Genomic DNA, 26,106 nt, shown 5'->3' with positions numbered 1-26,106 from the left:
TTAGGAAAGTCTATGATTGCATAATTATAATAAATTAACTAAATAAATTGATGTCTTGAATAAAATTTCTATTGTAATAAAGTTAAAATTAATTAGAAATTATATAAGATAAAGTTTTTTAATGTTTTTGCATATTCCTTTAAAATTTCTTTACAACAATTTTGCACTCTATGTAAAATAAAATTTATATGAATGATACATACGTAGGACACGTAATCTGTGCAAAAATAAAAAATCAATATTATGACTGTAGTGTCAATGAAATATTTCGGATCGATAACAGGTCGACCACAAGGCGTCAGCGATAATGATAAGCGAACGGAACAGCCGCGGTGAGAAAGAAGAGGCGTATCTATTGATATCGACGAATCGATCAGAGTGAGCGAGAGAACAGAAGGGTGCAAGGAGTGTCTAGAATTACTGCGATTATGAGCCGTGTGAGTTAAACAGACGCCTGGCGTTGTTCGGGTTACTTTCGGACAAACATTATTTCATCGGCAAATATTGCTCGACAAACGAAATAGAGAATAAATAGAAGATTAAATTCGGTTAAAGATACAACGATATCTCGATGAAATTGGATTTCAACTCTACAAACATGAAAAAATACACTTTGCGGTCTCGAGCGAGCAACATTTTCGCGTACTTGTAGCGTTGATCTCTGAACTCACCAAAAATGACAGAAATTTTTGACTTTTACGCTAAATCGTTACGATCGCGGCTCTCTCTCCGCACACGTGTCAATCACAACTAGAATGCTCGCGCCGTTAACAAGCCGTCGCAAGAGCGGCATGCCTCATACCGTAAACACCGGAGTTACGTCTTATCGTGACTGATAACGTTAACGCGCATCGATTCGCTCGTTCGGAGCGCAGGGAACACAATGCGTTCACCGTGCTCGAGAAACGGTATCGCGAGGACTCTGCGTAGTCGTTACTATCGCTCTAGGCCGCTAGATACCTACTAGACTAGAATAATGTCACTGACACCCGCGAACGAACACACCGGAGCTGGAAACACGAGCGAGCGAGCGAGCGAGCGAGCGACCGTTGCTCGCTCGTTCTCCGCACAGTTCACTACTCCTCGTGCAGCGGACACACGCGCGACACGGCGACGACCGGGCGTTTCGAAACGTGGCACTGCGAATTCCTCTCTCTTTCTCTCTCGCTACGCGTACGTCTGTATGTGTCTACTGCGCGGCGACGATGACGACGACCACGAAGACGGCGGCGGCGAGGCGTGTTGACGAAGTCGCCGAGTATCCGGAGCGGAGAGTCGCGTCGCGAGCCAGGTGCTGGAGCGACAAAGAGAATCGCGCGTGATAAATCGAGACGGATAAAGAGAGAAAGAGAGAAACAGAGTCAGGCGCAAGGACGGTGGCGACGAGAGGAGCACAGGGACACGCGATGAAGTGGGAGAGAAAGATCCGGAGAGAGGGAATCGGAGGCAGAAAGACGGAAGACAGCGTGCGGTGGAGAGGAGGAGGAGGAGAAGGAAAAGAGAGAAGAGAGCGCACTGAGAATTGGAGAGGACGCGGTATGTCGCTCCGCCGTGCAGGCCACGTCGCCTCGGAACGCAGACTGCCGACGCCTGGACAACTGCCGCCCACCCGGCCGGCGGCTCTCCCTCGCTGCAGAGAGATTCAAGAAACGGGCCTACCCCCCACCCCGCCTTCCTTCCCCGATCGTAACCTCAACGCGCCGACGACCGTCCTCTCCCTCTGACCGACCCATCTGTCGGTCCCCCGATCCTGCCTCGCTTGCTCCTGCGGAAGGCGAAGGAGCACGGGTCCGATAGAGGGGAAGTGCGAGGCCAGGAAAATGGAAGGGGCGGTCAGAGTAAGGGAGAGTGAGGAATGCACCGACGCCGAGGAGAATAGCTGCACTCCGAAGGAGCTAGTAAGGCAGGTCACGGACCGACAGGGGTACACACGAGTTTACGGAAGTCGTTCGTACGTTCACGCGTTCTTTCTTCAGCCAGGTATTATTTTGGTCCGATTGAGAGAGCGATTGCAGCGAGGCGCTGAGTAAGATATCTCGGGTTATCGTAAAGCAAATTTTAATACTGTAAAGGGTGGTTTTTTAAAAATAAACTATAATAAAGATGGAAATAAATGATCAACTATTATAAATTAATGCACAAAAGTTTTGACAACCGCACTTCCAGTTCTTATTACCTTCTCTTTCACTGTTTAAAAAATGTTAATTAATTCCGAATAAAAAAGTTCAGAGAATCTTACATAGTTTAAAATATAATGAATAATTTGATTTATCGCTTATTCATTTCCTCAGATATTTTTAGAAGCGTGAACGGGTGACGTTATGTGCAATTTTATGTCGCGCAAGAAAATGTACAAGAAGCTATGCACACAACACACACACACACACACACACACACACACACACACACACATTCGAGCGTGTAATCACGCTTCCTCGAACGGATATTCGTCAGAAGAGCAATCGTATTTGTATCGTAAACAGCGTCATCAGTGAAGCATTCACGCCCGATTATTCGGCACCTTAATGATGCTCTAGAGTTCGATCCGGAGAAGCACTCGCGATCAAGTGGGAGACACACACGTGGAGCTATCACTACTATTTAGAGAGCGCCGGTCATCTTTCATGCACTCCACCCAAAAACACATCCAGACTGTTCTATGCGCATTTAGGCGAACTGCGATGAAAGGGAGAAAGAGAGAAAAGTCCGGTCATTTTCCCGGCGGGGTCACGCGTTATTTCTCGCAGTCACGTAACCCTCGGCAGTGTGCGTGTGCCTAGGGTTAAATTTAATGAGCTATTGATACTTTTGCCCGCTCCCTATAGAATACGTAATAACGATAATAGCGATATGACCATAAATCAAGCAAATTGCTATCAGAAATCTGCGGTTTTTTATTTAATGTAAGTACTTAGTTGAAAAAAAATTTTATTCTTTTTTGATAATTTTTTCCCTTTTTTATAAATATAAAAATGTAAAAAAATATATCAAACTTATTTTAAAAAATTTATCGCATCTTTTGCTTAATAATAACCCGTTATTTAATTATAGCTCGCAGATGTAGACACTCGGAGATCGCCAATTAAATCGAATTGCACTCAGCGTTTAAAGAAGTAGATGCAGACGTTGCATCAATAAGCTCGCGTGTCTTCAGGTTTGTCGTCAGCTGTTTAATGTTCCCGCTTATGGTATCGAGCTTTTTTTTCAATTTACTCGTGTTTTAAGTTGCTGGCAGCAACGTTAACTGGGATTCCTAACTGTAAAACGATGGAGAATAAGATAACTCCAAATATATAAGTACGCAGCAACGCGTATAAAATCAGTCTTGCGTTCGACGCTGATTTTGAAGGTCGATTGTTTATCAAAACTTAAATTCACTATTAACAGAATTTATTAAAGAGTGAGTTTAAGACTTATCGAAGTATTAAAAGCAACCAAAACGTAAATTGTGCACAAATATCTGAATATCTATTACGAAAGTAGTGATTAGTGATTAGATAAAGAATGCGAGAAAAGTTCGAAAGTGTTTTACAAGGTAAGTTTTCAGTGGATTGAGCAAGCATATGTTACGTGCAGAAATTAATATAGCCACGATGTAATTCTATATCAATTTTGTTTATGACATTTCTAAATTAATCGCGCTTATATCGCGAATTAAATCACAGAATGCAACGTGCATAATTGTCCGTCATAAAAATAAGACAGACGTGCATATCATAGAATGCATTCGTGCAAATCATCAACATTACGCCTTCAACAACGACACATCATTTTTGCACGTACTTATCATATATCATGAGTAAAGCAAATCTTGAAATTCAAGATAGAGAGATAGGGAGATAAGAGACGATTGGCAATGTCAGGAGAATTTGATATCTTAAATTTGCACCCTTTACTTTTTCTCGAGCCATATAACAGTAATTTTAACATAATTTTCCTCAAAGGGGAAAAAATAATTTTCTTTGACTGAAAGGGTTAAAAATACCAACAGTCACTATATGATAATAATACTAAGATAAACAGTTATGATATCGATGAGATAGATGCGATGATCTCGTGGTATTTATATATCTTTTGACGGTAAAGCAGAGTCATTCCATAATAAATTACATAAATTATAATATAAATAAAACACAATGTACCATTTACATTACGATTTCTTCATCTGTGATCTCAATGGAGGATCGACAATCGAACATAAAATCTCACGTTTATTAATCGACCTAACTGTTTTGACCCCTAGCCTCTTTATAACGGTATTCCGAGCGAAACTTTTTGCTAGTTCGGTGCAGTCTGATGCTAGTCGTATTATATTTTCACGCTCGCATATCAAAGCGAAAGAGAACCAAAGATTATTTTCCGTACATAAAAATAATTTAGAAAAAGTTCAATAATATTAAATTTCTCAAATGCAAGATCATCATTTCAAGATAAATCTCCTTTAATAAAAGTTTAGCAGAAAACGGTGAGAAAGACCTTTTAGATTACTGGTAATATATTAAAATTATTATAATATATGCTACGTATGTATCAATAAACTATGATGAGCACCCCGGTAGTATCAGATATACATGATGGATACATGGTATTTACATAGCAACCGATACCGTAGGGCAGATATTAGCCGCATATAACTGGAACCAACGGTACTCTAAAGTATCATTTACATCATACAAACAAATACTTCAGATATGTTTCAAAATTTTGAATCATTAATAATCTGCTAAAATATTTTAAGTATTTTAAATTAATTTTAAACACAACGTGTTAAATTTCCTAAAATTAAAAATTTGTTGATAACATTTGAGAAATTTAAATTATTATTAATATAAAAAGATCTGAAATCAAAAATTATTACTATAAGAAATTGCTCTGATATACAATAAGTCTAATTCGCGTTGAAGTCATTATTTATATTGCTTCATTCACGTGCGTAGAGTTTACAAGACGAAATTACGTGACACGTTGTAAAATATTCTAACATAATGCTGTAATTTATGCGACAGTTAGTAGGTGTTAACCATAATGCGTGACTCTTGTTGTCGTTATTGAAAAATGAAATAGGAAAGTGCACGGACATCGTGGTGCGGTCTTTAGACCTCCCGTGCGAATTGCAGAGTTAATGTGAGGAGCTGCGCGACTCGGGGGAGGAGGGGGGGATGATCATTCTCCACGGGTTAAATTTACATTAAGTCTTTGTACTCGAACGTTAAACACGTACCGGCTGATGAATGGGCACAAATGTCTCGCACGTTTCTCGCACGTTTAGTCTATACGTACCAGTGGAAACACCACAAGAAACTTCTGTGCGTATAAACAACCATGTACGTTTATACACATTATTCTGTGATTTTGTCTGAAGATATTTGAAGCAAAAGTAGAAGCAAGAGTTGATTTTTTCTTGCAATTCTTCTTCTTAAAATTTTATTCCGTGTTTGATTTAACGTTAAATTTATTAATGTCTTCCGCGAAAAAAGATTATTAAAATTTTTTCAAGACAAAATTCGGTATAATAAACTTTATTACGGCAATGGTATGTGATTGAGCAATTTACGGTTGAGAAGACATTGATAGATGACACAAGGCACCGACTAGTTGACTTGGACTGGACACGTTCTTGCGAATTCTTTAACACGTTTAATCCATAAGAATGCCTAGCATCCTGACACTATTATATCAGTATTTTAAAATATATACTAAATATTTGATTATTTGAGAAATTTGGACGACTTTCATCAATCTTATTATTTTAAATTAACATTTTACTTATTTTTCTTATTAAATTCAGAATTAAAAAGTTTTTAATATAGCAAATACTTAAAATAACTAACACAAAAATAAACTTAATTAAAAATTATAAAATAATTAAAACAAAATTAAAGCAAACCTGTAAAATTTTAATTACATTTTAATCGAATCTGTTGTATTATATAATAAACAATAAAGTTGTTAAAGCGTTTTTTTCAAGCAACCATTGTTGTATCGCGTTACATGAATCTAATCATAAAATAGCTTTTATGTACTCTCACGGCGAAAGTCGTCCAGCCGGCAATAATTATAAAAGTGGAGGACGCAAACGTTAGCATCGCTAACCGTGGACTTCAGGTAGAGAGACGAACGAAGAGGCGGCTGATGCCGTATAGCCGGGCATCGAACCGTGACCCGAGCACCTGTTGCCGCCTCCACGGTCGTGGCTCAATGTGAATTGACCTAACCTGTCCCTACTTCCTACGGCCAGGAGGCACAAAGATCCAACCAGACCAACCAGTAGACAAAAACAGCGCTTCTGTCAACAGCTTGAGGATTTAATCCACGAGAAGCCCTAGCATCCCTCAGAGATATTATACCAGTATTATGAAATTTATACAAGATATTCGATCACGACCAAAAATATTTGGACAAGTTTCGTGCAAAGCGTTTTAATTTTGTTATTTTGCCATAATAATAATTGAAAAACAATTCCAAAATATAACTAATATTTTAAATAATATTAAAATTTTATTCCGTGTTCGATTTAACGTTAAATTTATTAATGTCTTCCGTGAAAAAAAATTATTAAAATTTTTTCAAGTCAAAATTCGGTATAATAAACTTTGTTACGGCAATGGTATGTGATTGAGGAGCATTTTACGGTTGAGAAGAAATTGATAGATGACACAAGGCACCGACTAGTTGGCTTGAACTAGACACGTTCAATTACGCAACAATGACAGGTAGTTCCACATCGCATCATCGCCGCACAAATAGACGACTGCGTACGAAACGTGCTACTGCGAAACACACACGCTGACCACCTTCTGACTAATAGCGCATAACAAATTTACATTGCCACGGATCATTAATACGTAACGAATAGATCCGCATATGTGATACGGAATCTTAATACATCTTACGTCTGATAACTAATATTACACGTGTGCTCCGCGAATGAATTATACGCACAATAAGAAATTTAACGTGTAAATCGAAACAAAATATCTTGCAAAGATTTGCGATAAGAAATCAACATACACACGTATACGTATACGTTGTAAGAGAAGCTTGCAAAAAAGAGCTACATACTCGTTACGCAAATTTTTGCTTATTCTTATTCTACTCTCGGCCATTCATTGCCGGCAAAATATCTATTTTTGTACGTCCGGGCTACTGGAATAATGAGCATGATTGACACCTACGCGGCATCATGCGCGTCAGAGACAGATAATAATCAGAGGAGTCGAAACGTGCATAACTCGGTGATGGGAAGCACTGGAGAAAAGATGTCACTTAAAAAAAATTATCGCAGTAAGACGATCTTTGACGTGCAACTCGATATTTACAGAACAATCTCGAGTTTCTGCTCCCGTCGGCACCCTTCGTTGAAGGTCAGCCGCCACAATGTTATACAGCACGGACACGCAATTGTGACAGAATTTAATGGTAGTAGTGACTCATCAGATGATCTTTATAACGATTTAAAAAAATAAAATTGTCGTCGAATCGACGAGGGACTTCATCGTGTGAAAGCTTTAATCAACTCCAAACATGAATTTTTATTATTATTATTATTGAGGTTTGCTAAAATAAATAATGTTCTTGTCAGGAACGAGTCACCGAATAAAAAAGTGAAAGGAAGAATTTTTTCTGTCTTTCAATCGTGTAGAAATTTAGAGAGACGCTTACGTGTTCTTGAGAAAACGATTAGATATTTGATTGTTTGTTTATTCTAAAGATCTTTAATCTCACGTTAGGAGCTCAAGGTGGTCGGCGAATGGGAGCACCGTATTATTATGTTATTTTTTAAAGCTACCGCCTAGAACCTTTGCACTCGCCGGCTACCGTGTTCTTCTACTAGAATAGCAAGCTATTAACTTCATCCATTATCCATTATTTTTGACGTGACCCTAATCATCTTCGGGATAGTGCTGACGGCGGACGAGCAAAGTCGTCAGAAAATGAACCGCACAATTGAAATCGGCATACAAAGCGCTCGCGTATTACCGCGTGTTTACGGCGGCGAACATCACCGTTGATCGACGCAATTTTTGTCAATCAAAACAGTAATGTGACAGCGAGATAAATAACTGAAATAATAATCACCGGCAAAATAATCAAACTCAATTTCCATTAACTTAATTGTTTTCAATTGCGTTATTACATTAAAAGATATTTTATTGTGTTGATAATATTAAATCAATAGTGTATTATTTTGCGTCTGATTTTGTCACATCAGATATGAAATACGAAGAAGACACAATAAGCAACGTCATACGAGTGGACTTCTCTACTCAGAAAGTAGTGCACTTCTTGTCTAACTATCCGTCTCTCTTGGACTGTAAATAACTGACGAAGATTCAATGAACGATAGCGTTAACTGACAGTTACGAGACACGTTATCTATATATAGGAAGAGATCGCAGGGTTCGTGGGAGAGAAATTTACATACGAACGATACGGCCAGTGATCGGGCGTCGACATCTTCGCGGTATCAGATTACGCTAAAGTGCACGATGAATATAAAGTAGGCGCTAATTGAATTATCTCGAGGCAAAAGATGACTTTATCTACAATATAAGAAAAACGTGCCGTGACGTACAAAGTTTATCATAATCTCTAATTAATTTCTTCAATTATAAAAATTTAACAATTATAGACATTATAAAATATTATAAGTATGATAACTGCCAGTTATTTAGAATTAATTATGTATTATTTTGAAACTGAAAGTCGTGCCGCAAAATAAAAAATTTTTTACAATTCTTAATTAATTTAATCAAATCCTAATGTATAATCAATTTAATTTAAAATGTAGAATATATATAGATAAATCATAATAAACCATTATATAAAAATAATTGATTATTTGATATTTCGAAACTTGACATCGTGTCGCGGCATACGAAGAAATTAATTTTGATCTAATTAATTAGATTAAATCCTAACATATATAATTAACGTAATTTCTACAATCATAGAAATATAGAATATCTAGATAGATAATGATAATCGCGATTGTTTCGAATCAATTACTCGTTTGTTATTTCAAAGCTGAATGGTTTGCCGATCGATGCTCTCTATTCACGTTTTCAAATCATCAACAATACATCCGTCCGGCCGGATGAGCCATGCGAGCGCGACGTGAATCGCTCCGGACGCGCGGCTGTTTACGACGATTTACCAGATCCAAGCCGGTGGTCCGTTTTGTTGTCTCGGTATAAGATTCGCGTTCGAACAACGCTTTGCCATGCCGAAAGAGAATCGCGCGCGACCGTGCACTTGCTAATGCGCCGCTATATTTACCGGCGAAAAGTAAATAACCGCCGGCTAAAATAGCCGCGTGCGGCCACGACGCGGGCGTGTCAACGTTGTTAACATTCTGACCCTACGAAGGCACGACGCGACCAGAACGCGAGCGCATCGAGAGATGAATCAGCGCCATCGGGCATCTCTGAATTTCGCAAACTCACTATGCATTTGCGCCGCGAATGCGTGAATACGCGAAACTCGTGGAAAGGCGCAAGTTGAGTGGCAAATTACAAGTTACGGCCTGTGTGTATTCTGTGGGATTCGAAGAGTACGCTAAGGCATCGCAATTACCGCTTTTATGCTGGCAATCTTTTAATTTATCTTCATTCCGAGCCGAACCAATTAAATAACGGAATCGCTTTTGGTTCCAAGAAGAGAGAGAGATATTGATAACATTGTTAGTTGTATTATCTCTAACGGATTGTCATTTAGATAGAACACAAGCCGTCATTTTAGAGACAACCGAATACGTGAACAAATGCAAATTATAAGAGTCTGCTAAAATTTACATACAAATGATTGATGCAAAATCGCGATTTCCAATCATTTCTATGCAAATTTCACGCCTTTCTCGTCATATCTGTCGTATCATCGCGGACGTGACGGCGACATGCGAAGCATTAGAATACGGAACCACCTGGATATCATGGAATACCCACGAGTCATCCGCTATAGGCATTGCAATTAAGGTACAAACGATCAATATATGACGTTGCGGTACTCACCAGCGATTCGCAGCACGGCGCGGTCAGCAGGATCGAGTTGTAGGATGCTCAAGGGCTTGTCCTTCGCCCATTCCTTGAGGCTGCCGTCCAGCTCGAACTCCATGATCCCCGCAGCCCAGGCCGTATGCCTCTTACACCATGCTCCAGAGCTGCGCCGCTTCTCCTCGCTTCGCACAACGCGTCGTCGTGCGATGGCAACGTCCTTTCGCGCCGCTGTTACTGCTACATCAACACAACGCGCGGCCGTTCGACGACATTGTTTACACTACTGCGCGTACGCCGGCACCACCGAACTGCTTGTCCATCCGACACGTGCGTTGATACGCACGTGCGTCTTCTGCGGAAAACGTATGCATATGTTTTTATCCTTCTCTTCCCACTGCCTTTCTTTCTCTCTCTCTTTCACGCTTCGCGCCCGCATAAAACACACGAGCTTCGAACCATCGGACGCGCGTAAAACAACGATTTCGCCGGACTGCGTTTGTTTACCTCGTGTTTTTGTTACACGTTCAACTTGCGCAACGAAACATGATAGAACGATTGCGTTTAGAAAACAGAAAGATTGTGTAACAATTGATTCTCGAAACCGCAATATATACTTCTAGATTCAGTATCGAATTTGTTTTTCGAAAAATAACCGTTCAGTTGTTGTTTCTCAAGCGCAATCAATAAATTAGAAAAATAGAAGGGAAGCAACATCTATGCAGGTAATTCGTTTTCACTCGAAACGCTGCGCGGAATATTTCCCGTCGCCGCTGACGCTTACGTTAGCCTCAATTAGATCGCGTGGAGCTCTAACCCTCCATTAGAGGGTGAAAATAACGTTAACGGGGGTTGTGGCGGTCACAAATTATGGAGGTCGTGTATGACACGCGTTTATTCAAGCCGTTCTGCGCTATATATGGCGTGTCTGAGGCGTCGCGTCGGTTTCCGAGAACTCTAGCTGCCTAGGAGACGAAATGAAAATATTACGAGCTATCTTGGTATCACGACACTGATGACCTTGGCTAACTATAAAACAGTTCCACGTGCGGATGAGTATTGTAATTTTGATAATGTTATTAAATTAAACATAGTGTTCTTATCTAAATTTTAAATGAAGCTACATTAAGATTCCTGTTTTTTATATTATACTAAATTACGACCCTAGAAATGATAATCATGTAAATTTCTCCTTTCTGCAGTCATAAATAAGTTTTTTCCGCATTCGATAGTATTAATGTACTGGAAATTCTTTTTTATACATAAATTTTATCCTGGTTAGTAAACATACATATAATTCCGTCAACACGTATCCCACATTTTCTACTTAATGAAAATCGACGGCTATTAATCGACGAATCAGTCTTCGATATCCTTCGTCCATGCCATCGAACATGATTGAGAACATGACATGCAAAAAGAAATTAATTTACTTCGACATATAGTTCGAGAAAAAATTTGACACGGTCTGTTGCTTCTGACATAATAATTTAATATAATTATAACGGGAGACCACGAACCTTAACACTTTCATAAGATCGCATAAGAGATATACACTCCCTATCTAATTCATTATCTTGTCGTGTCAGAATATTAAGATCGTATATGAATATTTTCTGCGCGCAGCTACCTCGGTCGACCGTTATGACAACGTTCTCCGTATGTTGACTTTTGCGTGAGACCCTCGCGACGTCCACGAATGTGACCATAGCTACCGTGAGCAATTTTTTCATATTACTAAGCAGCTCGTATTGCGTTTCCGGAATTCGCTGCTCACGCAGGTGCCGTTGAATTATCGTAAACCATCGGAAAGAAGAGAAGGCAGTCTTCTTATGTCGAACGCACGATTACTGCCGCGGAACAAAAACCCCCGTGAGTTTAAATTGTATCAAACGCGGTATTAACAAGACCGGCCATTAAGGAATATATTCGCCTACAAGAAAATCTCTATGAATGAAGGAGGCAACGTGCACGACGAAACCGCACACACGTAATTAAGAAGCGGAACACAGGCAGCGCGCACGAAGGCGAACTCCTCGGGCTCTTGTTTTGTTTTTTTTTTCTTCCTTCACAACGCTTTCGACGACGCGGCGCGGATGTCCGTTCCACTTACGAGCTCCGAACAGCTTCGATTTGCACGAAATAATGCCGACTCGGACATAATTAGGGTGGGCTGTTCACAATGAGGCGCGTCGAAGTATGTCGCACGCTGAATCTCTTCAAAATTATACATAGTTAAATATATATGAAATTATACAAATTACACAAATATACAAATTATTATCAAATTGAAAATAAATAAGCTGCATTGCATGACGGAAAATTTGAAGAATGAACTGTGTTCAAAAATGTATTCTCGTTTCTTTCATAATCCAACAATATTATTCCCGGCCAAATTTAACGAAGCACGAGTCAAAACACGCGCGGTTTACAATAGTTTTACTTGAAGACGGAGCGACGTCGGGATCTGGTTTTACGACCGACCATTAAAGAACTCTCACGAGGGTGCTACGTTATAACCGGTCGTCGACGAAAGCTCACATCTGCCGCGTATCGTTTTAGCCGCGGTACGCATGAGATAAAAGATTTAATCTGCGATACGCATATTCTTCGTATTCCTATCTCGCTAAAATTTCACCTTTCGTATTCTTACCGCGTATTTTGGCAACAAATATGCTTTTCATCTCTAGCGCTAAACGCGATCTGCATACTGACAATGAATAATATATTATATCAGGTTTAGTTCGAACTTCACGATAAGCCGAAGTAGAAAAACTGGTTTATTTGCAATTTCAAGCACGTTTGGTAATCGACAAGTAGATACATTTTTTATGCTTATTTTATTATTAACTTCAAAAAATAAAATATAAAGTTGCGATTTAAAATCGAAGATCAAAATTATAATCGATTAGAAAAAAATTTTTGTAAGATCTTTCAAACGAAACTATACTTTCGTAAAGTTGTAAGAAATAAGTATGTTTTTTATTTGTCATTGTACTAATATATCTGTTTTATAGAGCTTTTAGATTGTAGATAAATATATTCAAATATTTTTAATGAATTTACAGCTTAGTTTTTAATATTCTTTGCAAATTATCTGAAACATTTCACCGAATAAGCATAAAATTTCTCCGGATATTCCGTCTCATTTAACAAATAAAATTGCATGAATTCGTCGGAACGAATTTTCTTCGATACACGTGTCTACAGCTGTAGTTTTATAACTTCCTCGGAAATTTATCTACATTATTAAATGCACTACTTATTGATCGGCCGACGGGCGCCTTGTGCTAATCTCCGAATAATTTTTTTCGGAAAATTCTACTCGGTTTGAGTGATATATATAGATCGGAGAGGAACTGCGGTAAATTTCGAAACAATGTCGACGGAAACACGAAACTGTAAACTGCTATCGATTGAAACTTTAGAGATATTCCGAAAACAGCACGAAACCCATGCAATCCGTTTTAATCCGTATTAATCGAAAATCCGACGAGGCCGTCTTTCGAAGAATATCGCGGCCTGTTCTATCTATTTTCAATTGCACGTTTATCATTGCTACGTTTATTATCGTTACGCTTCCATTCAAGGTCCGCCGATTGCGCAAATTGGATAACTCTTGACGTACCTGGCGCTTAGTCACTATCTTTTCCAGCAAAGCATAAAAAAACTCGCACTACATTCCAACTTTCCAACGTCTACATTTTGCGAGTAGAATTAATCAACTTCATCAACGCATCAAATCTCCCTGCGTTGAATTATATTTCAAATATCTATTTAATTTTATGGTTCATAATTATTTCAATTTTACATCAATTTCGTCTAATCGAGTTAGTACAGAGTGAAAGTACGAAATATAAATAATTAATCACCGTATTAAAACCTAAACGTACAACACGATATTTCAACTTTCAAAATACTTCGTTCATTCCTTTCGTTCACTTCCGCGCTCTTGTAGATATCGCGTATATTCGCAATTATATATACTCGCTGTCCAACATACGCAACATACGATTACGATATCACTAACGATACGGACTTTCGCACAGCGATTAAAAGAAGCATCGATCGCGACTGACGAAATGCAGTTTAGAAATCGAGTAAAACATTCGCCGAGCGTTTCAATTCTCGTTTCCGACCCGTCGCACGGCGCAACGGTAGCGCAGTCGCGCACGTCGTCACCGTCGTCGGCGACGTAACCCAAACACGTCGTCGTGGACACGCGTATAGCGCCTCACGTCTCGGAAAGCGCTACGTACGCCAGCAACTTCGCGTATGTCGTGGTAAGACTAACCTAGCCGCCTGTAAAGTGTAACGAGAATTCTACTTACTTCCGGCGTTCTCGCGCAAAGCGGCGCCTCCTCCTACACCGCCTCCGCCGCGACGCTTAGAGCGTGTGCTAACTATAAGCGGCGATGAAGAGCCACGCGACGACAAGAGTTTACGCGTGCCACACGCAAAGAGATGAAAAGCGAGCCGCGACAACGGACGTTCGCGGCGACGAGGGGAAGTGAAACGAACGAACGAACGAACAAGCGAGCGAGCGGGCGGACGAGCGAACGAACGCGCGACTGAGAGAGAGAGAGAAAGAGAGAGAGAGAGAAACAGGAAGAGAGGGGAAGAAACTTACGCTGTGAAAATAATCCGTCGATGTCCTCGCCTCCTGGTGCACCGCCAACTCACAGTGGCATCATCCGCAATGCCGGCCGAAATGTGAAGCGAAACCTGCAAAGTGCGCGGCGGGGCGCGACGGACGCCGGGACGACGAAGAGAGCGGTCTTAGTCACTGATCATCTGTCCACTCGCGACGGAAAACAAGCAAAAATCGATGTTTCCACCGGCAGCAAGCGACGGGTGCTTGCTCCGCACTTTATTGTCCGGCGATGCTCACGTTCACACGATAAAGGAACCGAGCGCTGAACGCACGCGACGGCACTGAAAACTATCGGACACAGTCTAGTCGCGAGCGCGGAGCGCGCGCACCGCGCATTATCACCTTATCGCGCCACGATTTTCGCGTCACGAATGCCCGACCCGGTTGTACAGACTACGGACGACGCGCCTAGCAGACGACATTTTGCTTTACACGAGGCCGTACGAAATGCGCCGGAAACGACCGATGGCGCACAGGGATGACTCGCGACGCCGCGCGGCCGAATAGTACCGCCATTATTCAACTCGAATATTTACCATCGAATGTTTAATAAATATTTGAGAACAGATTATTATAAAAATCTCTTTACACAAAGTGAATTCTAGAAATATTTAGATAAATAATTATCTCACACAATTATGTATCCTTTCAAAAATTTACAATCTTGTTCGTATCGCTAGATAAACATCTATTCGCTCTTGTAACTTTTGTAGATCATTCAAGTGTGTCACGCGACAACTCCTAAGATAACCCCGATTCTTATTATAGTTATAATCAATTAGACTTCCCTAGATTATTGTAATGATTCAAATTAAACTGAAATCTTAGCAACATCTTTTCTCAAATTTACTCTCACGGCATGAATATTTCGTAGTTTCTTTTTCTAAATAAAAGAATAAAGATTGCAAAAAAATTATCATTTGATTATAAATTTATATATGACTGAATTGATTATATGACTTGAATTTCATATCTCATGTTCGAAACCTTCGATATTTTTCAGCGCCTTTACAGTATCCTTGTGGAATTATTTGAAATTCGACTGTCACGTATACATTGTGCAAGAACTAGTTCCTTGAATTAATATGCGTGTCGCGTATAACCGGCATGCGATGTAACCGGCGCAGCGGTTAACCTTACCTAGGCGTGTGCGAGCGATCACCCGTTCGCGTTTCTCTCTTGTTCGATTTCTTGCTCGCTCGCTTGCATGATGTCACAAGTTGGATAATCCTGCTCTAGCCGTAATATTCGGCGAAACAGCGTTAGCGCACGGCGAATTTCTCAACCCAATTCCCATGAAAGATTAACGATCTCTGATTTTATCTCGCCAGTGCTGCTTACACCAAAATCTCATCTTTTCTTAGAAATGTTATTACGTACCTATAAAATAATTTTCGTAATAAATAATCTTCCTTGAAACTTTCAAAAACAAAACCTGACTTCAGAGATTAATAAAAATTAATCTTAATATAAATCTGACAATTTTCGAAAATAAAGTAATAATTTTGCATGCTATAAATATGGCTGCCGTAACATCTCGTCGATTGCGGGCAAAACGCCGCAAAATTGAAAAATGACAACTCTGTTAATATCTCTTCCGTTAGACATATTTGTCAAAAGATACCATCAATATAAATAATTACAGGATAATATGTATAAATCTAGTGATGATTACCTTTCGATGCGCAGAAAATATCGTAGATATGCGAAGAGGATTCTGTGCTCACGGAACGCCGGGCGCACGGAAGTAGCCCGATGCCGAAATAGCGATATTTTCACATAATAGTGATTGTTATTGCACGATACGTAATACATTACGACGAATGATCGAACGACCGAGTTGACGAGACACTCGTTATAATCTTTCATGCGTAAGACTCACCTTTAGACGATAATAATTGCAAAAAATACGGAGCGACCTGAAAGCGATTCTGCGACTTCGTAGAATTGCATTCCGTTAGAATGGCAGTTTGAATTTAGCAGTGCGCCACTGCAGAAATCGCAAATATCGAAATAGTTAAAGCAGGGGAGCCAATCGCATTAATCAAATCTGTTCATTTTTTATGCATTTTCTGTACTTTATATGAAGAGTGAGGGATAAGTGAAATGGATATACATTAAATCTTATTGGGAGGGAAAAAGAACGAAGTAAAAGAAGTACAGAAAGTGCAATGTAACAAAGCTACAATTTGGCGCAAAAATTAAATTAGATTATTATTTTAACTATTTTTTTTTTCATATTTTAGAAAAATGATAATAACGAATTATATTCTATAATCAATCATGAAAATGCTGAAAAGATTAAAATATATGCAAATATCATTAATATTACTAATGTACCAACATTATGAAATATATACATATATTTGCATATATACCTAAATAATTTCTACAAAAATAATTTGATGCTAAAAGGATAAGCTGAAACAAATAAATCAAGATTATATCATGATGTCATGTTCTCGATAGCATCAATATTATCGCGGTAAGAACATAAGAGGCAATGTCCATAGATTATCTGCATAAAACGTTTTTTTTTTTCAGAAAATGTCTGGCAATTAGCAAAAACTGTATAACAAATGCAAAGTACGATAAATCGATCGCGAGCACATCTATAAGTCTTGCATGTTAATAGTAATGGAATGTGAGATCACTTCTATAAGTGGGGACGTCAATTTTTCACGTCGTATCCCCGGCGTTAACTCTGTCGCAAGTGGCAACCTTCAAAACCTTTTGCCGCGGTTGATGTCATCACTGAATAAAGGCAGTGATACTATCGATAAATCTGTTGTTTCCTTTCAATGAGCAAACGCACATTTGAGTATATTTGACATACGGAATGTCATTATCGTGTTGAATACATTATCTCAATGATCATCGAATGACAGCGACGCCGTTTTTAATTCGTGGCGCAACATCAAATCGATAATCAATCTCTTAGTGATAGATTTCGATAAATATGTGAAAAAAGAGATATAATTATTATAAGTCATGTATAATATGTAATAGATTATAAAGATTATGTTATACAATAATTATGCTAAATATATACTATGACTAGCTTTTCTTCACAGACGATAAAATATTCTTAAGATGATTAGTGTTGACTGGCAGTAATATTTTTATATCGTACATCTTATAGTGGACGGATTTTCATATTCACTTTACATTATAAATATTTTCTAAGATTTATTAAACGTGCTGAATCTTCACATTTTTCAGCACTCCCTTACCTTTTTTGTTATCCGAAGTGGTGACTTTCCAAACAAGTTCCAAGTTTTCGCGAGCAGCACTAATTTCTTTTTGCAATCGTCCGATCGTTTCATCTTTTTGCTTCAGGAAATGCTTGAGACGTTGCAATTCTCGATGATGTTCATCTTTCATCTTGTGTACTCCGAGTTGTTGCACTTTCATATTTTTTTCCGCTAATGCTAATTGTTGTTTGGCACCTTCGTGCACGATCTGGCAATAATAATAAGAATGTATTTAAATTAATTATAAAGAAGTATCTATTGATCCTTACCTTTAATTGGTCTTTTAAATGACCTACTCGTTGAGTAATAGTATCTCCGAGAAAATGAATACTTGCATTTTCATTTTCTGTTTCGTGTAGAAGTTTAATCAGCTTATCTCGCTCAGTAACTATTCTTTCATATTCGTTGAACAATTCTTCGCAATAGACAGTAGTCTTCCTCAATTGTTTTTTGAAAGACTCACGAGATACTTGCATCGAATGTGCAAACTTTTGAAGATGCTCCAATTTTCGCTGTATACGCCTAAAATGAATAAAATTTATGTTAATAATATATAAACCAAATTTAGAATATATTAATTAATACTTACTTCAAACTTTTTTCGAAGTTTTTATTTGACACTTTCAATTGATTTCTTTCTATCGTAATTACATCCAATTGTGTTTTATTTTGACAGTGCGATTCTTCCAATTCTTTAACGCGAGTAGATACTTTTTCTTTTTCAGAATCGTATTGACGTTTTAGTTTCTCAAACAATTCTCTACATTCTTCGACAGCAGCATTATGAACATCAATAGGCATTGTTTTCGTATTATCATTTTGTAACTTTTCATATTCTTTGTGAAGAATATCGTATTTTCCTTGAAGATTACTTAGCTCAGTTTTTGACACTAGATATTCTTCATGAAGTCTGTTATTGTCAAATGACATTGCTTCCACTTTCTGCTCATACAACGAATGGATCTCGTGTATCTTTTGTTTCTGGTGCGTAGTTTGTTTCGTGTGACACTCGTTCAATTCCTTGAGCAAATCGGCGTCCTCAGACATCATCTTGATCTCGTCCGCATACCTGGTACACTAGAAACTTTTACTACAATAGATTGTAAAGTACATGATAATTTTTAATAATTAACATACCTTTGATCTTAACTTTTCAATTTCATTCTGCATGCATTCATTCTCTCCGATAACTTCTTTACATCTAGTATTGAGATTTGTGATGTCTTCTTCGTATTTGTTTATAAGCTCCTGCTTTTCTAACAAATTTTCCTGATAAGCATCTAAAAGTGGGCCTAGCACATGAGTATTCACACAACCCCATGACTCTAATACCTTATCATCTGCTAGACTCTTAGAATCTAATATATCATTAATATTTTTAGATGGAACATTTTGTCCAGATTCTTTCAATTTATCTTGATATCTTTCCAACTCTGTATTTAGTCGATATATTACATTTTTAAGTAATAATACATCTTCATTCAACTGAACATTTTCAGTTTTAAACCTTTGGTTAAATGTTACAAGATTGGAGTTGGTTTTCTCTACTTTTTGTAAGGCTTCCATAAATTCCTTGTGACGTGTATGCAACTGTTGAAATTCTATTTCACGTTCTTCCAGAAGAACATTTAGTTTCTCACATTCCTGTTGAAGACTGTTGTGACTTTTCAACAGTTTGTGATATTTACTGCTAATTCTTGACATTAAGGAATCCTTCTCTTTTAGCTCCGCAATAGTTTCTGACAAAATATTTTGTCAATAATTTTAGTAAAATATTATTTGTATCATGATAAGAATATTATCTATTGTAGTTTGTGAGAACTTACCAGAATTTACATCAGAATGCTCAAGTTTCATTGTTAATCTCTGATTTTCATCCACTAATTTATCAATTTTTTTTTTAATGTGATGTTTGCCGTTTTTCTTAGGCAATGCAACACTATCCTTATTATCCATCGACTCTTCAAATTCACCATTTCTTGAATGACGTCTTGTTTTGTGAAACCGTCTATGACGGTGTAGTGGTTTGTGCACTGGTACTAGTTCATTCTCTGCAAATGAAATCCTACGGCTTCTATGCTGCAATTACAATAAAATCATGTGAAATAAATAAATACTATTAAAGCATCTTTTCAAGAAAAAAGATAAAGCATTTATATGCAACCTACCTTTTCCTTGACATATTTATCAACACTGCCATCGCGATTTGGCATTACTGTCCTGCTCCTAAAGCACAAACACCAATTAAGAGAAATTTTTAAAATTTTTTATTTGCATGTACGATTTTTATATCATTAGCAAACACCTAATGCTTCAGATCGCGCCAACTCTAACAAAGCTTTAGAAAATTCACGGTTTGTTTATGTTTTGAACACAGCCATGCTTGGACCACCATGACAACCAGTGAGAACGAGCTGCAAGTTAATGAAATCAGATGGCACTAGGATGCAAGTTCTGTTAGCATAAGTTGATAATGTCGAGTGTGTGGATGGTAAACTGGTCATATTTTTCAGTTCATAACTAGATAGCGCATAATGCCATTTTTACGACGACTACCCCGCTCAACTTGGCATTCGGTCAACTAATGAAAACGACCGCCGCGCGAATCAATGAAAGCCCGTTTATGTAGAGACACACATATGCACGCATATACATATTTCATTCAAGTTCATTCAACGTGGGGCTTGCTTGAAAGCGTGTCATAGACCGGGGGCGGGAAGAATTGACATTTATAATAAAATTGCTCTAACTGCTTGTGTTCAATTTATACCTGTAAAATCTTACAGCCGCGCGATCGCAGATGCATATTTTACGGATTTCTATTTCTCTGAAAAGAAATAATACAATATATTATATATTGTATATATTTTTATATATATTTTTTTAATTCTAGCACTTAATCATAATTAATAATTTATATTAACAGAAGTTATGATAATTAAATACAAATGCAAGCTTCTTTATTTTCGAAAATGCGAAAAATTTCAACTATCACTCCGCGTCAAAAACGTTAATTATTTTTAATAAATCTAAAATCTTTATTTAGAAAATTCATAAAAGTTTTTTAATTTGAAACATTGACAGATTTTTCTATTGGCTTGAAAAATTGTCCCAATCTTAATACATTTGTTTGGGCTTACTATATATGATGGCAACCGCAATGCGGTTCTTCAGAAACGACTGTCTATTTTTGAGTTAAACCATTTGATTACATGATGATTTAGAAGCAAATTTGATTTGATCGATTGCCCGCTGAAAGATAGTCTGAAATCTGTTTACTTCCATCAAATTAAGAAAATAGCAAAATAAGATTTTACATACTTTCGCGGGAGACGTACATGCTAAATAATTTAGTTGCGTAATAATGTCGGCGTTGAACGCGTCGCAATAATTTTCGTACTCTTATGTAATACTTGGCTGCATCCAATCGTTAATTATCATTATTATTTCCGAGATAATTTCGGCTTATACTTATAAATAGTGAAATGATCACTATTCTGTTTTAGTCGGCCTTGACTAACAGATTCGTATTACGCGTTTCACATGCACAAAACTCTTATATGATATCAATGTAATTGAATCGAATGTAACAATAATTAAAAATTTTATTCTTGAATATAATGAGTTTTTAATATTATTAAATAAAAGAATTAATAGAAATTCATAGAATGTCAGTAATGATTTTCTTTTTTCAGTTGGAATATACGTGCTGTCGTTATGTTTCATAATGTCAAACGGTTTGTTCACTCGCGACTGCAACTATTCCCAACGTTTAAAACCTGGTACTATTTATTACGTATACAGCCCCGACTATCCTAACATTTCCAAAGGTCGACAATCCTGCAAATGGGTGGTGGAAAGCGATTATCAAGTGAAATTAACGTGCAACGATTTTAACATACCATGGGTAAGATTTTTGTGAAATATTTAAATATTACCGAAAATATTTTTGTCATGGTTAATTTATGTTTACGATAAAAATAATTCTATTTCCTAATTTTTAAACATTATAGCGCGATATTGTAACAAATTATTTGTTATTAAAATTGTAAATTATTTAAAACTTTCAGAATTTTTTCACATTAATATCCAGAATATTTTTCGCAGAATAATAATTGTGCTCACGACAGATTGAATGTATATGTAAATGATTCTGTGGCTTTTTCTTATTGCGGCAATCAGACATTTAGCGTGATATCGACGGGAAAAGTCATGACTATTGAATTATTGACATCATTTTGGTCATCAGGAGTTCAATTTCTGTGCGAATTACAAGCAGAAGAAGAAATAGCGAAAGATGATTGCAGATGTGGATGGAAAAAGCCGGTATGCTCAAACTAATTAAGTATAAAAAATTTACATGAAAATTTCTATAAACTTTATCTAAATAATTTTAATTATTTATCACAGACAAAAATAGTGGGAGGTATGGAAACTGGTGTGAACGAATATTCTATGATGGCTGGTCTTGTCGATCCTAATCGAAGGGAAGTATATTGCGGATCATCTATCATTTCGCAAACACACGTTCTAACTGCCGCTCATTGTGTGACTGACAGAAATGCAAACAGAGTGGGTGTACTAGTGGGCGATCACGATGTTACCACCGGTTTGTTTTTAGTTCTTTAGATTAAAAAAACTTGAAGATTTCCTTACAGACTATAATTTTGTACTATCTTTATCACACAATCCTTATCATTATTTGATTTGTATTTAATTCATCAAATAAATTAAATACAGATAAAATACTAAAAATACTAAACTGTACTAAATATAAAATATAATATAAATACCTGTATAGATTTTAGGATATCTGAAGAATCTTTATCGGAGAGAATATTCGACGCTTTTCTTCGGCACTTGCATTAATTAATAATTAAAATTTTCTTAATATATTCCAGATACAGATACGAGTGCTGCTCGCTTGTATGTTGCATCCAGATTTGATATACATCCTCTTTACAATCCCGCAACCCTAGAAAATGATATAGCTGTAGTAACAGTCAATTCGATAATAAACTTTAGCGAAGAAGTTGGACCAGCTTGTCTTCCGTTCCAACATCGATTCGATTCCTTCGCAGGAAATTACGTTGATTTACTGGGTAAATATATTTCTTTAGCAATTGTTATACTAGTATATTTAAATTGTTCAATATGTTCCTTAAAAAAAAAAAATAAATATTCGTTATTTCATATAAACTACACAAATGATAAATTTCGGTACAATTTGATCGAAATAGGTTGGGGAACGACAGAATTCGGAGGAATGAAATCAAGCACTTTGCAAAAAGTGATGGTGAGCGTAATTACATACCGAGAATGTCACAGATATTATCCAGGTTTATTGTACAGTCAATTATGCACTTATGGAGAGGGAAAAGACGCCTGTCAGGTAACGCTAATTGCAAATTCTATAAAATTATTACCAAAAAAAAACAAAAATAATGCAATAAATAATTTCTACTATAGTTCGACAGCGGTGGTCCTGTTCTTTGGCAAAATCCTACGACAAAACGAGAGGTCCTCGTGGGCATTATTAGTTACGGTATTGCTTGCGGGAATAATGAGCCAGCAATCAACACACGCGTCGGTAGTTATGTCGATTGGATTTTGGAAGTTACATCAAGTAGGTACATAAAATATACAATGCAGCGTATGTACATTAGTTGAACATTATATAACGTTTTTATTGCAGATACTTATTACTGCATGGCCGAGTAAGAAAACGCAGCACACAATAATTACAACAAATAATTATTTAATTTATTAGACATTATTGCAATGTCTAATATTATTTATTAATTATTTATTATCTATGTGTGATATATTTAGATCATTATTTATATAATCATTTCATTCCATGTAATTTCAAAATTTTGTGAGTTAACACAGTCAAGCTCATTCATACGATATTTGTTTATAAAACATATTTTTATTTATAAAGTAATACATTCTTGATTTATATTCAACGACAATTTTATTTACGACAATATTCGGAGCATTAATTAAACTGCTGCAATAATCCTGCAGTGAAATTTTACGTCCTTAATAAATGTCAAATAAATTCAATCGAATCTTTGAATATTAAAAAAGAATCATGCAGAGTATGCAATATTTTTATATAATTTGTGCATATGAACTTTGAACAGATATTTATAGCAATATATTTCAATTACAGCATATCACATGTACGATTTGTATGCTAATATATACATGGTGTTTTGCGATGACTGAATCCGTTGATTTATTGGAGAAAATTGTAGAAAGTAAATCGCATGATGGTTCAATTACCTCGCTAGAGTTGTTTGTACACGCTTAAGAGAACTTAAATTGTCCTTAATAGCGATTTCTATGGTGGAAGGATCAACATTGACAGCTCGTAAACAATGTCTCATTATTAAGTTCCTGAATGAGGATGTGACGTCTATGGGAGGGAACCTATGGTAAGCGTCCACTTACACCGACCAATGTAGTACCACATTAGCTTACCATGGCACGTATGAAGATTTACATCATTGCTCTTACTGTGAGAGAGCACAGAAATAAAATATATAATACGAATAAAACATAATTTGATAACTGATATGATAAACGCGAAACCATGAGTCGATTTTTATCGTTGTTAAAACCGGCTTATTTAGATTGGTGTTTTGTTGTAATTATTTGTACATCAGAATTAATAATATTTATATTTTTCGTGTACTAAAAAAGTATAAGCTATCATTCGATACTATTCTGTATTGTATCGAATATTATCGTATAAATATTTTATGATCGCATCTCCCATAGTCATAATAGTTTTATCTGCGGTTTATTAAACAAATTGATTTCTTCAATGTGCATCGCGGTTATACATCCTTGACACAGTTGTTGACCCAGTACGCAATAATACATAAATAGGCATTATTCCCATCGCGACGGAACTCCGTAATGTGAAAAGTTCACGAGAAAATAAATTTTTCTTATTAAAAAAGAATTAAATATTTTATATAATAAATTTGCACGAGAAAAATTATGGACAAAGTAGAAAATATATTCATTCAAAACTAGAATGTTTTATTAATTTCATTTGATGTATCCATAAAATATTTTCGCAACAAATAATAATTTATTTTTCATAAAAAAATTTTTAAATATATAAAATTATTATATAAAAAATAAATGGTCAGTGTTATATATCCGAATAGGAATATTTCGTCGTGAAAACTCCGACGAATAGTCTTGTTACCGGTTTGGGGTTCGCATAATCCGCGTTCCCAAGGGACATTCGGAATAATAGTATAAAAATTCTTTAGAGCGACGTGTAGAAAGAAGTTGAATGAGCATTATAAAAGCGAGACGATAGACTCGTACGACCACTTCTATGTGCGATGTTAGGCAGTAAAAGCATGAGAAGCGTAGGCACATATATTACGTGTAAAATACGACAAAAGACGATCTATTCACTATGGATTATCATACCATGGCTTACTATGGACACATTCGCTATTGCTTCAGATTGCAGTGAAAAAAAGAAAAAAATCACGTGCATCCTGTGCGTCATTCGGAGCGACTTCATCGCATTAGTATTAGTATTCATTGTATTTAGTGCAGCGTATTGTATAGCAAGGACATACATTATCCATTGCATGCACATATCGCTACGTATTGTATAATACTGTTCCGAACTGAATAATATTTTTTTACTATGTTTTTTTCGAATCTTTTGTGACAAGATAAAAATATAGTCTAAGTTTATGCTTACGATATAATTACTGCTTATGATATAATTACCAATAATAATAGTTCAGACAAATTATGCAAACATAAACTATTGTAAAATATTCTATGACGCAAGCACGTATTTTGTTTTTCGATTTTGAATTGTTAAGAAGTTTCTCGTATCCAATTTTATTAAAGCTCTGAAAATAAATAGTGCATTTAAAAAATGTGATCGCGCAGTATTTGATTTATTAAATTTACTTCAATAAATCTATAAAAAAGGTTGCTAAAAATGAAATATACAGCCACATCAGTAAGTTGTCAATAGTAGTTTGGTATCTTCATACCATAGAAGATAGCATGATTGAATGGCTTACTGATATGCGTGTTACATTTTTACCTATAAAATATGTATCATTTTTATAGAATTATTGAAATAGATTGAATATATAATTGATTAATTCGACAAAGATATATTTGTTAATATATTTTTTCTTGGTACAAT

At 36.6% G+C, this 26,106-nt stretch overlaps 3 protein-coding genes across 13 annotated transcripts in view; 1 reads left to right on the top strand and 2 right to left on the bottom strand.

The window, feature by feature from the left end:
• The window catches only part of shot (dystonin-like protein short stop), a 98,987-nt gene extending 83,462 nt beyond the window's left edge, over positions 1-15,525 (bottom strand). For 3 of the 8 annotated variants that reach the window (XM_067353069.1, XM_067353071.1, XM_067353079.1), the window contains exons 1-2: positions 14,623-15,525; positions 10,011-10,347 (exon numbers count right to left, since the gene is read on the bottom strand). In XM_067353069.1, the coding sequence (XP_067209170.1) occupies positions 10,011-10,113 (103 nt within the window). In that variant the 5' untranslated portion in view covers positions 10,114-10,347; positions 14,623-15,525. Of the gene's footprint in view, positions 1-964; positions 1,686-10,010; positions 10,348-14,323 lie in introns of those variants that run through there. The other 5 variants (XM_067353070.1, XM_067353091.1, XM_067353089.1 and 2 more) reach the window with 5 other exon arrangements.
• LOC105671884 (venom serine protease 34-like) lies at positions 3,308-25,864 on the top strand. 2 transcript variants are annotated; one of them, XM_067353107.1, is made up of 8 exons: positions 3,317-3,535; positions 21,596-21,807; positions 22,008-22,226; positions 22,311-22,509; positions 22,802-23,002; positions 23,141-23,292; positions 23,370-23,526; positions 23,596-25,864. In XM_067353107.1, exons 1-8 carry the CDS (start codon positions 3,505-3,507, stop codon positions 23,619-23,621), a joined length of 1,197 nt encoding a protein of 398 aa, XP_067209208.1. In that variant the 5' UTR covers positions 3,317-3,504; the 3' UTR covers positions 23,622-25,864. The 2 variants fall into 2 exon arrangements, with proteins under 2 accessions (XP_067209207.1, XP_067209208.1); XM_067353106.1 differs by having other exon boundaries at positions 3,308-3,535; positions 22,802-23,292.
• On the bottom strand, positions 17,623-22,821 carry LOC105671883 (Centrosomal protein 89kDa). 3 transcript variants are annotated; one of them, XM_012366395.2, is made up of 7 exons: positions 22,694-22,821; positions 20,069-20,126; positions 19,727-19,979; positions 19,038-19,639; positions 18,490-18,977; positions 18,170-18,422; positions 17,623-18,108 (listed from the first exon to the last, which is right to left on the bottom strand). In XM_012366395.2, the coding sequence occupies exons 2-7, from the start codon at positions 20,111-20,113 to the stop codon at positions 17,839-17,841; spliced, it is 1,911 nt and encodes a 636-aa protein (XP_012221818.2). In that variant the 5' UTR covers positions 20,114-20,126; positions 22,694-22,821; the 3' UTR covers positions 17,623-17,838. The 3 variants fall into 3 exon arrangements, with proteins under 3 accessions (XP_012221818.2, XP_067209203.1, XP_012221821.2); XM_067353102.1 differs by lacking the exon at positions 22,694-22,821 and adding an exon at positions 20,206-20,620; XM_012366398.2 differs by lacking the exon at positions 22,694-22,821 and having other exon boundaries at positions 19,727-19,951; positions 20,069-20,619.
• Positions 25,865-26,106: the final 242 nt, after the last annotated feature.

The sequence above is a fragment of the Linepithema humile genome, chromosome 4, assembly GCF_040581485.1.
Source record: "Linepithema humile isolate Giens D197 chromosome 4, Lhum_UNIL_v1.0, whole genome shotgun sequence".
In the NCBI taxonomy this organism is placed as follows: domain Eukaryota; kingdom Metazoa; phylum Arthropoda; class Insecta; order Hymenoptera; family Formicidae; genus Linepithema; species Linepithema humile.
This window is presented reverse-complemented; position numbering and strand designations above follow the sequence as displayed.